Source organism: Bubalus kerabau, chromosome 22 (assembly GCF_029407905.1).
Source record: "Bubalus kerabau isolate K-KA32 ecotype Philippines breed swamp buffalo chromosome 22, PCC_UOA_SB_1v2, whole genome shotgun sequence".
NCBI classification, from domain to species: Eukaryota; Metazoa; Chordata; class Mammalia; order Artiodactyla; family Bovidae; genus Bubalus; species Bubalus kerabau.
The window spans coordinates 44,717,661-44,730,281 of NC_073645.1; the positions used below are offsets into that span (position 1 = coordinate 44,717,661).

Below are 12,621 nucleotides of genomic sequence, written 5' to 3' on the forward strand. Positions count from 1 at the left end.
GCTGAACCTCAGGGAAGAGGGCCCTACAAACAGGGCATCCTGGTGGTCTGTGGCTAATTTGTTAACCTTCATCGAGGACCACAAAAACAGGAGAGGGAGGGAAGAAACAGGCCATCATTTCCCAGTCTGGGTGGGAAAGGACACAGAAAATCTCTGACAAAGACTAGGTGGAAGCAGCAGGCAGCCCGCTTCTCCTAAAGAACCAGGGGCTTCCACAGTCTTGCCGGGCTGGGCTCCAGGGGAGGAGGAGGTTAGGTGTCAGCTGCTGTGTGTATATAGCCCCAGGCCTCCAGGGCCAGGCTCACTGCTGAGGCTGGTGCCAGGCTGCGAAGATGAAGCTGTCCAGCGTCATCCATTGGTCCTTGCTACTCAGCAGGTAAAGCCTGGCCCCCAGCCCCTTGCCCCGGGGCCTCTCTGCTTCCTGTTCAACCTAGAGAGTGTGCAGTTTGCTTGTTGCCACGGAAGAGGATCTGCAAGCTACCTTCCTCCAAGGAGATGCCACCCTCAGCCTGGCCTGGAGGAGGAGGGTTCAGCAGCATGGCCATGACCCTGGGCTGAGGATATAATGACTTTTAAGCATTTTCTGGGCTGTCTGTCCTTGTTCTGGCACGCATTCCTTGGGCCCCCTCTACCTTAACCAATGTCCCCTGGGATGCTTCCCTGGTGGCTCAGCTGGTAAAGAATCTGTCTGCAATGAGGGAGACCTGGGTTCAATCCCTGGGTTAGGAAGATCCCCTGGAGAAGGGAAAGGCTACCCACTCCAGTATTCTGGCCCAGAGAACTCCATGGACTGTATAGTCCACGGGGTCTCAAATAGTCGGACACGACTAAATGATTTTCACTCACCTGGGATGCCCTACGGGACAGCCAGCCCTCACCCATACCTGGATGAAGTGAACCAGTCGTGGTCAGCTTTTCAGGGGTCTTGGATGTGTGACAGTGTGGGTGCTGTAGGTGGGACCCTGGCTGGACCTGATTGGAGAGTGTCATCTAAGGGGAAGCAGGGGCCCTGGAGAAGCCCCTGGACAGGTGGGGTGCTCTGCCTCTGCCCCTGGGATGGAGACGTGGCAGCAACATGAGCTCAGGAATGACCAGCAGGACCAGCAGCTCCCAGCAGTGCTGAGGACATCCTGACAGGGAGTCATAGTCCTTCAGGGGGCTAGGCGTTGGGCCTGCACTGAACACAGAGGGCCCCTCGCTGGTTTGGGCTCCCCAGGTGGCGCTAGTGGTCAAGAATCTGCCTGCCAATGCAGGAAACTCAAGAGATGAGGGTTCGATCCCTGGGTTGAGAAGATCCCTTGGAGAAGGCAATGGCAACCTGCTCCAGTATTCTTGCCTGGAAAATTCCTTGGACACAGGAGCCTGGCTGACTACAGCCCATGGCGTCTCAAAGAATCTGACACGACTGAGGGACTCACTACTCATGCTGGTTCCCAGTGCTGGCGGGAAAGAATAGGAAGGCAGCCATTTCTTCAGGGAAATCGCTGTCTCCTCCTTCCTGGTTCTCTCTGTCTGTCTCATTTTGTGCTTCTTCCTCTGCCCTTTTCAGCTCTGTCTCCTCTTTTCCTCTCGCCTCACTAAGCTTCCCTCCCCTCTCCCTGTTTTTCCTCCGCTGCTCACCTTTGCCCCTCAAACTTCTTGTCAGGGACTGTCCCCATGACTAGGCTCTTTCTTCCCTCCCCCCTTCTCTCCCTACAGTCAATGGTGGGTCATGACTAGGAGCTGAGTGGGGGCCGAGCAGAAGGAGAGGGTCGTGCAGTCAGTGTGTGCGCCCAGATCCTTCTCAAGGTCCATCCCAGGCTCCTGTGATGAGGCCCAGGGTGGGGGTGGGGAGGGGCAGCCCTTCTCCTGGGACACTTCGTGGGCGCCTTGTAGGTAGGAACGGGTTCATCAGAGCCCCTCCTGCTTCAGCTGTTTCTCAAGGGCCTTCAGTTCAAATCGTCAGTAGATCAAGATGGCATGTTTTGGGGTGATGTGTCTTGAACTCCTACAAGGGGCTGTTTGTTCCCCTGCTTCAAAGTCGGTACCTCAGACTCTAGATCAGAGGAGGTCACTGTACGTGTGGGTCTAGGTCAGATACGTCACCTGAAGGGACAGGAATGATTTCTGCTTCTGTCACTGAGGCCTGCTTTCAGGCAAACCTTAATTTGTATCTTCCTAAGCAGACTGTGATGGATGCCCCAGGGTGGGGAGGATTTTTTTTTATATCTTAATTTTTATTTATTTTTTTGAATTTAAATTTCAATTTATTTTAATTAAAGGCTAATTACTTTACATATTGTATTGGTTTTGCCATACATCATCATGAATCCACCACAGTTGTACACGTGTTCCCAATCCTGAACCCCCCTCCCACCTCCCTCCCCATACCATCCCTCTATGAAAGTATGATAACACATTTACAGGAGACTTGGAAAATACAGAACAAAGTTACATATAGTTCCACTATCTAGTACAGTTATTTTTTAAAATAAATAAGATGTTTCATTGGAGCTTTAATATCAAACTCTCAAAATTAATAGAATGAATATACAGAGAAGTAAAAGAATATAACAGACCTGAGAAGCCCTGTGAACCAATTCAACATAATTAAGATTTATACAGTTTTCACACAACAGTAAGATACCAATTCTATTCAGGTTCCTATAGAGTATAAACTAGGAGACACTGGAACATATCCAGGGACATAAGACAAGGTACAAAAATTTCATGGTCTAAAGGTATTGAAATCATAGTCTGTTCTCTTATCACTGTGGAATTATGTTAGAAATCAATATCAAAAGAAATTTGAAAATAACTGTGCCCCCAGTCCAATGACACTTCAGGACTCAGGAAGGGTAGGTGGAGATGGACTCCAGTGTCCTGGTTGACATTTATGGTCAAATAGTTTCCAGAGGACGTGTTGATTTCTATTTACTAAGGAAAGCAGTTTCTATGGGAAAGGAAATGAATGAGTGGCAGGCTCCCTAGTGGGGAGCATCCCTGGGCCGGGCACTGAGCTATGCATGTGTGGACTGTCCTCTGGAACCAAGGAGGCTCTTACTGTTCAATTTCCATTTTAGAGATGAATGGATTGAGGCTTAAGGAGAGAAAATAACTTGTCCAAAGCCATGCATCTCTCATCCCCACAGGGCTGTGACCCAGGGCCAAGAACCAGATATTCTTAAGCTTTGCTACGCCTGATCGTTGTATCGTGAAGATAAGCCACAGTGCAGGTCCACCCTGGGAGGCCACGTGATTGAAAGCAGGGCCCTTGATTTATGCACCTTACTCAGGTCCCTGATACAGTGAAGCTTCTACAAATTAAGATGGTTCACTTCTTAACTGAAAATTTTACTCAATGTGTTCACCACAACATCAAATTCACCACCAAAAGATTAACAGGAAACGTTTATGTCCTAGTTGGGTGAACTACTCTCTTAGTTTGGCTGGGACTGAGACATTTTCTGGGAGAAGGTAGTTCAGTGCTGAGACCTGGATAACCCTAGGCTAAAGGGACAAGGTGGTCACCTTCCCGGGGGCTGACTCTTCCAACTCTGGCTGCAGAGAGGGAACATTGGCCCTAAACTGAGTAGATCTGGGGAAAACAAAGACATCAAGCTGAATGGGCTAGCCTTCGAAGGCCCTCCCTCTGCCCTTCCCATGTGTGACCAGGACGGTCCCCAGGGTGGAGGACAGCGAAGCATTTCTGTCCTCTCACGGCCATCCCTTTGCACACGGCTCGTCCTCACAGGGTTGTGCATTTTCCATTCTCTTACTCTGACCCCTCTGTAACCTCTCATTTTCACGATGTTTTCTGTTTTGCTACCTTTCAGCCACACTGGTTTCAACAGAATCAGATGAAGCTAAGTGTAGACGATGTGATTTCACCACTTCCCCTCATCACGTAGAGATGAGCCTTAAAGTTGAGGTGCAAGTGGCTTCTCTACAAGGGAGATGTATGTACCCGTTACCAAAAGAACATAGCTTTCTGTACTTCACAGCCTGGCTCCGTCACCACAATCCCTAACTCCAGTCTCTCCAGACCTCTGAGGACGCCCCTCTCGGCCTCATTCCTTCTCTCCACCCCACTGCGTCTTCCAAACTCAGGAAAAGCCTCACTGCGGGTGGGGTTAGGAGGAGGAAGGGGCCACGTCTCCATGCAGCAGGTGGCCGAGGAGGACGGAGCCGCCTTCTAATGGCCGGGGGACATCACCGTCTTCAGGGTGAGAGATGAGAGCTTCGCAGGGAGAGGGAGTGAGGATATCGTGATGGACCGGGTCAGAGGGTGCAGCTGACCAGAGATGAGCTGTGTGCTCTAGAGGTTTCCAGGCCCAGGCACTGGCTGAGCACCTTCCAACCAGGAGCTCATTAGATCCAAATGCCCGAAGGAAAGTGCTCCTTTTATCCTCACATACAGATGTGGAGCTTGGGCATCACTGAGTGGGTCCTGGTGCTCCCTGCAGGTCTGCATAGTGAGTGGGTTTTCATAGCTCTGAGGGGTCTGGCTCCTCAGGCTGTTCCTTTGCTATTTCTCAGGCTTCACTGGGAAGAGACACACAGGACGCAGAAGGAGGGGGTTGTGTGCACCTTTTGACTTCCAGTCTGGCCATGCTGTTGATGATAAAGATTTATTTGCTGAAGAGGGATTAAATATATCTGTTTTCAGGGGTCAAAACAAATTTCAGTGATGGGTATGGTTCCCTTTTAAATGTTTAAAAGAGTAAAACATCAAAATCACTCTTTTGGAGGTCATTAGACTTGGATCATTGATGTTGATCTGTGATTTCTGGAATCCGGAAATCACAAGGTTTAATGATGGTGTGGCCACAGGAACGGCACAGCAACCCCCGCCTCCAACCCAGGGCTTGTCACAGCCTCTGGGCACCCAGAAACCTGCCTTCTGTTGTAGAGGCTAGAAAATGTGGGGGTGTCCGCAGAAACTTCTCTGGGTGGATCTCCAGCTATTCCTCATGGGAGCCAAAGTGTACCTGGACCATCCTCTTGGAGAGAGGTTATACAATTGTACTGACAATTCCATTTCTCAGGTCAGTGCTCAGTTGAGTGTTGTTTGCTGATGGTGTGGTTTTATGGGAAGGTGTCCCTCTTTGCCCCTTTCTGTTTCCCCTGCACCACCCAGCACACACATCCAGACACATCCTGACTCCAGCTCACTCCTGCTGACGACCCTGCATGGCCCCCTGCCCTCTGCATAGAGCTGACCCTCCTTGCATGGCTTTCAGATCCCTCCAGGGGACCCCGATCTCCCCTCCCTTCTAACCTCTTCTCCCCTCTGCCCCTTCTCTGAGCTGAGCCAGCGCACACTGAGCTGTGGACCCACCAGACTGTTGGGCAGCTCTGAGCCTTTGCTCACACTGTCCCCTCTGCCTGGAAGGCACCTTCCACCTCTCCCAGACTCACCACCTGCTGCTTAGGGTCCTCATTTCCTAGTTCACGAGTTCCCTGGAGGAAGAACTTTTCCATCACACCGGAAACCCTGGCTCTGACTCTGTCCACAGCTGGGCAGATCTTTCTTGGATTTGTGCCCCATCCATTAATCCGTGCAAAACTCTGGGGGACTGACAGCATAACATCACTCCTGCTGATGTCTGCGTTTGTCTCTCCTAGGATGCATGTCTATCGCTTGTTGGCTTGTTTTACTTAGGAGTGAATAACTGAATGAAAGATCAAATACATGTTTGAAAGTATGAAGGAATTTATAACGCTCCAGAAGGTATTTCCAAAGTAACAATAGTTACAGCATTTCTGTAGCAGGTTATTCTTCATATATTTTAACCTGGAAGTGACATTTTCATTATTTGTGGAATAAAGGTCACTGTCAGGGGAGGCTGAGATTAGTTCTATCATCTTATAGCTGAGGGCCATGTCCTTCTGTGAGGTCAGGTCTCCTACTAGGCGGAGAAGCTGCTCCATGTGAGGAGGACAACCTGGAGATGCCTGCCTCATAGCAGGGCTCAGACCATCTTCCAAAACCACACGCCAGGGCTGAAGGAGGCAGGCATTTCCTACATCACCATTTCTGTTAGGATCAGAGGGATAGATTATTCTAAAAGTTTTCATTGTTGTCTCTTTGACACTCTCCAAGACCAGTTTTGGATATGGGACTAGGAAGGAATCAGTCCGTCCAAGAGCGAGCTAGTATAGAGCGAGCTGAGTGTGTGTCCTGGTGAGATGTCCCTTCCGTGTCTCGTTTTAGCCCAGAGAGGCTCCAACCTCGCTCCTGAGTGGGACACATGCTGGTGGCTGAGAGAGGAAGATAGGGTGGGGTCAGATCTTATGGGCAGGAGGAGGAGACGGAGACCTCAGCAGGAGTGTGACAACCCTGTGTGCACTTTGCCCACAGCAGGGAGAGCTGGACGCCCCTCTCACCTCTGTAGATCCTGGAGGCCAAGAGGGGGTGCTGGGCCCCCTGTGCTAGGGGTGCAGAGGGTGAAGCAGGAGTGGCATCACACACGCCTGTCTGGGCCTCACCTGACTCTGTGCTTGTTACCCAAGGAAACGGTCCTCAGGGTTGGCTGTACTGTGCCCTCCCATGGCTCCTGATCCCAGAGTCCTGGGTGGGCTTCACTGAGCCCCATCATTGGGGTTGCCCAGGAGGCAAAGAGTCACCTGCAGCCCCTGTGGGGGCGAGGGTCCTGGGTGACCACCACCCACTCCTAAAGGATGAGTCTCCTTCCCCATGGGCACCAGCCTGGGAAGTCTGGTGCACAAAGCAGTGTGATTGTGTGGGGTCTAGACAGGAGAGGCTGCCTGCCAGAGGGACCACGATTCCCAAGGCTGATGCCTGCCCTTCCCTCTGTTCCAACAGCCTCAACTGTAATGAAGAGTATGTGGAAATCATAGATGGGCTGCCAGACAGTACCACATTTGGGAAGTTCTGTTCAGGGGGACACCTGGCGTTTCGATCTTCTTCCAATGTCATGACCGTGAAGTACTACAGAAGTTCCAACCAGCCAGCATCTTCTTTTGATATATTTTACTACGGGCATCCATCAGGTAGGTGAGATGGACAGGGGTCTGCTGACGTGCCCTCTCCTGTCCGTGCGTGGCTGTGGCCACTTGGGCATGTGGCTGTTACATGACTGCGGAAGTAAGGTCGAGTCTAAGTTCTGCATGATCATCACTGGGTGAGCGAGAGTCAGGATGACCCAGTGAGTCTCTCCAGAGACATCCACCTGCTCATTCTCAACATTCTGCATGTGAGATACTGGAATTGGAAAGACCCATATGAAAATTCTTTTCAAATTTTACTCTTCCCTTTGATTATGTCCCATATTCCTCCCAAATAGAAAATTTCCCTTTCTGGATCTTATAACCTTAAGCATTTCTAGTGTGTACATTTAAAATGTGTACTACACATAGTATACTATATAAAATGTATATATTTACCAGATATATAGATATAACGCACATATGTATCTTAGGATATATATATAGCAGGATGTATATTCGCCATTTACTACACAAAATGTATATTCTGTTCACCAAATATTTGTGTGTACAAATATATACATGTGTCACCTAGGGCAAATCAGACACAGTTTCTCAAAACTGTTTCTTTTTTCTCATTAATGATCAGCTAAACTTTTCCCCCACTTATCAATGGGAAGAAAATGTTTGTTTAATTGAAGAGAAGTGAAAGTCACTCAGTCATGTCCAACTCTTTGCGACCCCATGGACTATACAGTCCATTGAATTCTCCGGGCCAGAATACTGGAGTGGGTAGCCTTTTCCTTCTCTAGGGGATCTTCCTAACCCAGGCATCGAACCCAGGTCTCCTGCATTGCAGGCTGATTCTTTACCAGCTGAGCCACAAGGGCAAGAAAGTGAAAGTGAAACCACTCAGTCGTGTCTGACTCTTGTGACCCCATGGATTGTAGCCTATAAGGTTTCTCCATCCATGGAATTTTCCAAGCAAGAATACTGGAGTGTGTTGTCATTCCCTTCTCCAGGGGATCTTCCTGACCCAGGGATTGAACCCGGGTCTCCCGCATCATGGCAGATGCTTTTACCATCTAAGCCACGAGGGAGGCTCCCCAAGTCAAAAGGGAAGTCACAAATACTGGAGTAGGTAGCCTATCCCTTCTCCAAGGTATCTTCCCAACACAGGTATTGAACCAGGGTCTCCTGCATTGCAGGCGGATTCTTTACCAACTGAGCTATGAGGGAAGCCCCTGTGTAACTGACTTAACCAAACTCTGGTTAAGTTCTCCATCCACAGCTTAGTGATCGTGCTCACACCTAAGAGTGGACAAGTGTTGCAGATGAAAACAATCTTCCTGGAAGACTCTTCTGGAATCAGCTGACCACGAGGAGAGACACATCCTGGTCACCTGTCTGTCACACCTCCTCGTCCCATCCGGTCTCCTCCATGCTTTCCAGCCTTCTGTCTCTTCCCTGCAAAGAAAGACTCCTCACTCCTGAGTTTTCGGTACTTGCCAGTCTTGTTGTTGGATCATTCCACTTGTCATTATAATCATTTTGAATAAAGTCTCTTTACCTGGTCTGGATTTGTTCTTTTACTCTAAATGTCCTCATGTCACAGGTTAGAGAATCAGACATCAGTGAGAATGAGAGGAACCTCTTCTGAAGTTCTTTAAAATCATAGAGGTTTTTATTTTTTGAGGCCTGTCTTCGGATAGTTACTTTGCCTATTTACTATTTCCCTTTTGTGCCCAAGATAAACCTCTAAGACAGAGTAGAGACATTGGAGCATCTTTCTGCTAAACTTTCTGACAATGTGGTTGATGATAAAGTATATTTGATGGTGATACATTAAATTTCTTCTAAAGCCCACTGGCCAACTAGAACTACATTCGGTGTCTTAAAGAGATCTGCAAAGAGTAAAACGTGTTTTGTTTGTGGGATCATCAGATTCAGGGGTTTTTGTTGGTTGGTTGTTTGGTTGGTTTTTAATTTTTACAATGTTGTGCTGGTTTCTGCCATACAACAGCATGAATCAGCCGTAATTTTACATACATCTCCTCCTTCGTGAGCCTCCCTCCCCGCCTCCATCCTACCCCTCTAGGTCCTCACAGAGCACCAGACTGGGCTCCCCGTGTTATAGAGCAGCTTCTCTCCAGCTACTCATTTTACACATGTTAGTGTATATATGTTAATGCTACTTTCTCCATTCGTCCCACTCTCTCCCTGTACTACTGTGTCCACAGGTCCAGTCTCTATATCTGCATCTCCATTAGGTTCATCTATACCATTTTTCTAGATCCCATAAGTAAAGTGTTAGTGGCTGAAGCATGTCCAACTCTTTGCAAACCCATAGACTGTAGGCTGCCAGACTCCTCTGTCCATGGAATTTTTCAGGCAAGAATACTAGAGTGGGTTGCCATTCCCTTCTCCAGGGGATCTTCCAGACCCAGGGATCAAACCCAGGTCTCCTGCATTAGCAGGCAGATTCTTTACTATGTGAACCCAAGCCCCAAATCACATCAGCTTTGGTTCAGTCACTCAGTCATATCCAATTCTGTGAGTCCAAGGACTGCAGCACGCCAGGCTTCCCTATCACCAATTCCCAGAGCTTGCTCAAAATCTTATCCATTGAGTTGGTGATGCCATCCAACCATCTCACCCTCTGTTGTTCCCTTTTCCTGCCTTCAATCTTTCCCAGCACCAGAGTCCTTTCCAACTAGTCAGTTCTTCACATCTGGTGGCCAAAGTATTGGAGCTTCAGCTTCAGCATCAGTCCTTCCAGTGAACATCCAGGACTGATTTTCTTTAGGATTGATGGGTTTGATATGCCCATGCCATCCTGAATGTGGCCAATCTCGTCTGACCTTGGAAGCTAAATCCCATATATATGTGCTAATCTACAATATTTATTTTTCTCTTTCTGACTTTCCTCACTGTCTATTGCAGGCTCTAGGGTCATCTACCTCACTAGAACTGACTCAAATTTGTGCTTTTTTATGGCTTAGTAATATTCCCAGATTCAGGTTTTGATGCTGCATTTTACCAGAGGCCAGGATGTTAGGAGGACCAAGAAGCATAATATCTGCCCGTGTGACACAAACCCCACACACAAGGGCACACCCGAATCCTCTTCTGTGTTACCTTGTTCTCTTTGGAGAGTTGGGGGATGTAGAGTCTCTTCCCAGAGTTGGGCAGGGTCATCAAATCCCCTGAGAGCACCACTCGTCTCTCTGGACCATCCTGATGAGACCAGCTCAGAAAGCCATGTTGGAGTCTTCCTTCCTCAAGTGAGTTCCCTGGAGGTGGGGTTTCTTTGCTGATGTTGTGGATTTTAGGAAAAATCCCACCCTGGTCTCTTCCAGTTCACCAAACAGCACACACATCTAAACACATCTGATTCCATTTGCACTTCTGTTGAAAACCCTTCCATGGATCTCTGTCTTCAGGACAAAGTTTACCCACCTTAGCCTAGTTTTCCAAAATCTTTCCTTTTCTGACCTTCCCTCCCTTCTAACCTCTTCCCTCTGTTCCTCTCAATGCTGGACCATCACACATTGAGTTTTGGAGACTGAAGAATTTGGGGCAACTCCATGCCTTTGTCACACGATCTCATCTGCCAGGATCGCATCAGTCCAACCCTTTTGACTCACACGCCCTCTGCCAGAACCCCCTCATATAGGATACCATGGTTCAGACTGAGGGCTAACGTTACCTTATCATCTTCCTGACATCTCTTAGGTGCAGGGATCTCACTCCGTTTCCGCCCTCACTTACCTTGTGTAAATCCCTCAGTCATTTAACTTATCATTTATTTATTAGTTGTGTGGCTATACCACTGTGGACTCCAGTGTCCAAGTTGCAATTCTTAAATGAATGAATGAGTGACTGAGTATAGGTTCACACATGCATTTTCAATGATCCTGTAACATACTGCATTTCATTCCAGCCAGTCTTCACACAGGTTAACTTGGGAATCATATTTCTTCCATTCTAGGCTGAGCTGAACATAACCTATATAAAACTTTGTTCTACATTTTCCAAATCTCCTGCAAATATGTTATCATACTTTCATAATTTAAAAAAAAAATGGAATTAATAATGAGAAGATTTCTTTTCAGAAAGTTGATAGTTCCAGAGAGTTTAACAATGAAATTCACTGTTTCGATGACCTTTAACTTTTCCAAGATATCTTGAGGAAGTGAAAAGGGTACCCAGCTCATTTTATAAATTTAGAATAATCTGATGTAAGTATAATCTGATACATGTAATGGGAAAGAACAGTACAGGAAAGAAAATGTCATGCAATCTAATTCAAGAACATAGATGTCAATATAAGAGCAAAAAATGAAATAGAATACAGTTTTAGAAACTGAATGTAGTAGTGTGATAATATTTGTAAAGCATAAGGATTTATTCCAAGAGTGCAACGATACACCAAAAACCTATTTAGAGGAACTTGTCAGGTTAACAGAATAAACATAAAATCTACAATGACACATCAATAGATTCAAAACAAATGAAACAAAATTCTGTAACCATTAATGATGTCAAATAAAACTCTTAGAAACCACTCACTGACGGGTACAAGCTTAACATCATAAAGTACAGCTATGAAAAACACCTAGCAAGACGGCTTCTTTACTGATGAGTCTTTGGAAGGAATTCCATTACATTACGAGCAATATAGAATGGCTGGCATCACCCTTGGTCAATTTTCTGTTGCAGGATTTGAAATTTTTGCTTTTATTCCACACAAACACACGGACAAAAACAGGGCTGGAGCAGGTTTGCCAGCTTGAGGATTCAAAAAGGGGATAGAATGTATTTCTTTTTTTAAGACTCTCTAAGAAAATTTAGGAACACTTTTTTGTTCTGGGATTCATGGCACCTTGAAGAGGTGAGGATATTTCCTCCTTCAAAAGACTGACATGCCATCCCAAACGCCTTCAACCACAAGGACGGGCAGTGCCCCCTGGAGCTGGAAGGGAGGGGCTTTGGGGCGAGCTTGCCCAGCGGCTCTGGACTGGCGGCCCACCATCCTCTTGCTCTGCCTCCCTTGTGACTTGGCCTCACCCTCAGTGGGGAGGATGTGGAGCAGACCTCTCCCACCTCCCCTGCAGCCAGACCTCCCCTGTCCCTTCACCTGGGGACATGCTCATTCTTGCACCATTGCCAGGATGGGGAGCTTCCTGGGGACACTCACACCACCTCCTTCACCACTGAGGCCAGTCCTTGGAGCTGGGTCTGGGGTCAGCTTCTCCCAAGGCCTGTGACACATGCAAGGGGAACAGACGCTGAAAAAACCTGTGGTTCTGGGAAGGCAGCTTACTAAATGCCCAGCAGACCCTTCAGCTCCTCCCTGAGAATAAAACTGTGGTCACTGAGAAGGAGATGATGCCTACCCATGGGACGATCTAGAAAGAGAGTACTGGGAAGCTCTGATAGAGCAGGAGGTACTTAGGGGGTCTTTGAGCCAGGTGCAGACACCCAGTGCATCTCATGGAGAGGAGAGGAGAGGTGTGCCAGGGAGCAGTCCACAGGGAAGGGGCTAGAAGCAAGGAGACCAGGCCTGTTTAGGAACCTCAGAAACCAGGTATGAGGTTTGGGACAACCATCTGAGAGACGGAAGTCCTCAAAAGCTGCTGTTACCCCATAAATTTTCTCCAGAGGCTGTTGTGAATTTAGGAACCTGAG

General features: G+C 47.8%; 1 protein-coding gene across 1 annotated transcript; it reads left to right on the forward strand.

The window, feature by feature from the left end:
- Nucleotides 1-332: 332 nt before the first annotated feature.
- LOC129636724 (carbohydrate-binding protein AQN-1-like) lies at nucleotides 333-8,306 on the forward strand. Its single transcript, XM_055560328.1, is given in 5 exon segments — nucleotides 333-375; nucleotides 3,813-3,851; nucleotides 4,892-5,027; nucleotides 6,809-7,000; nucleotides 8,222-8,306. Coding segments are annotated over 5 exon segments (495 nt in total).
- The last annotated feature ends 4,315 nt before the right edge of the window (nucleotides 8,307-12,621 follow it).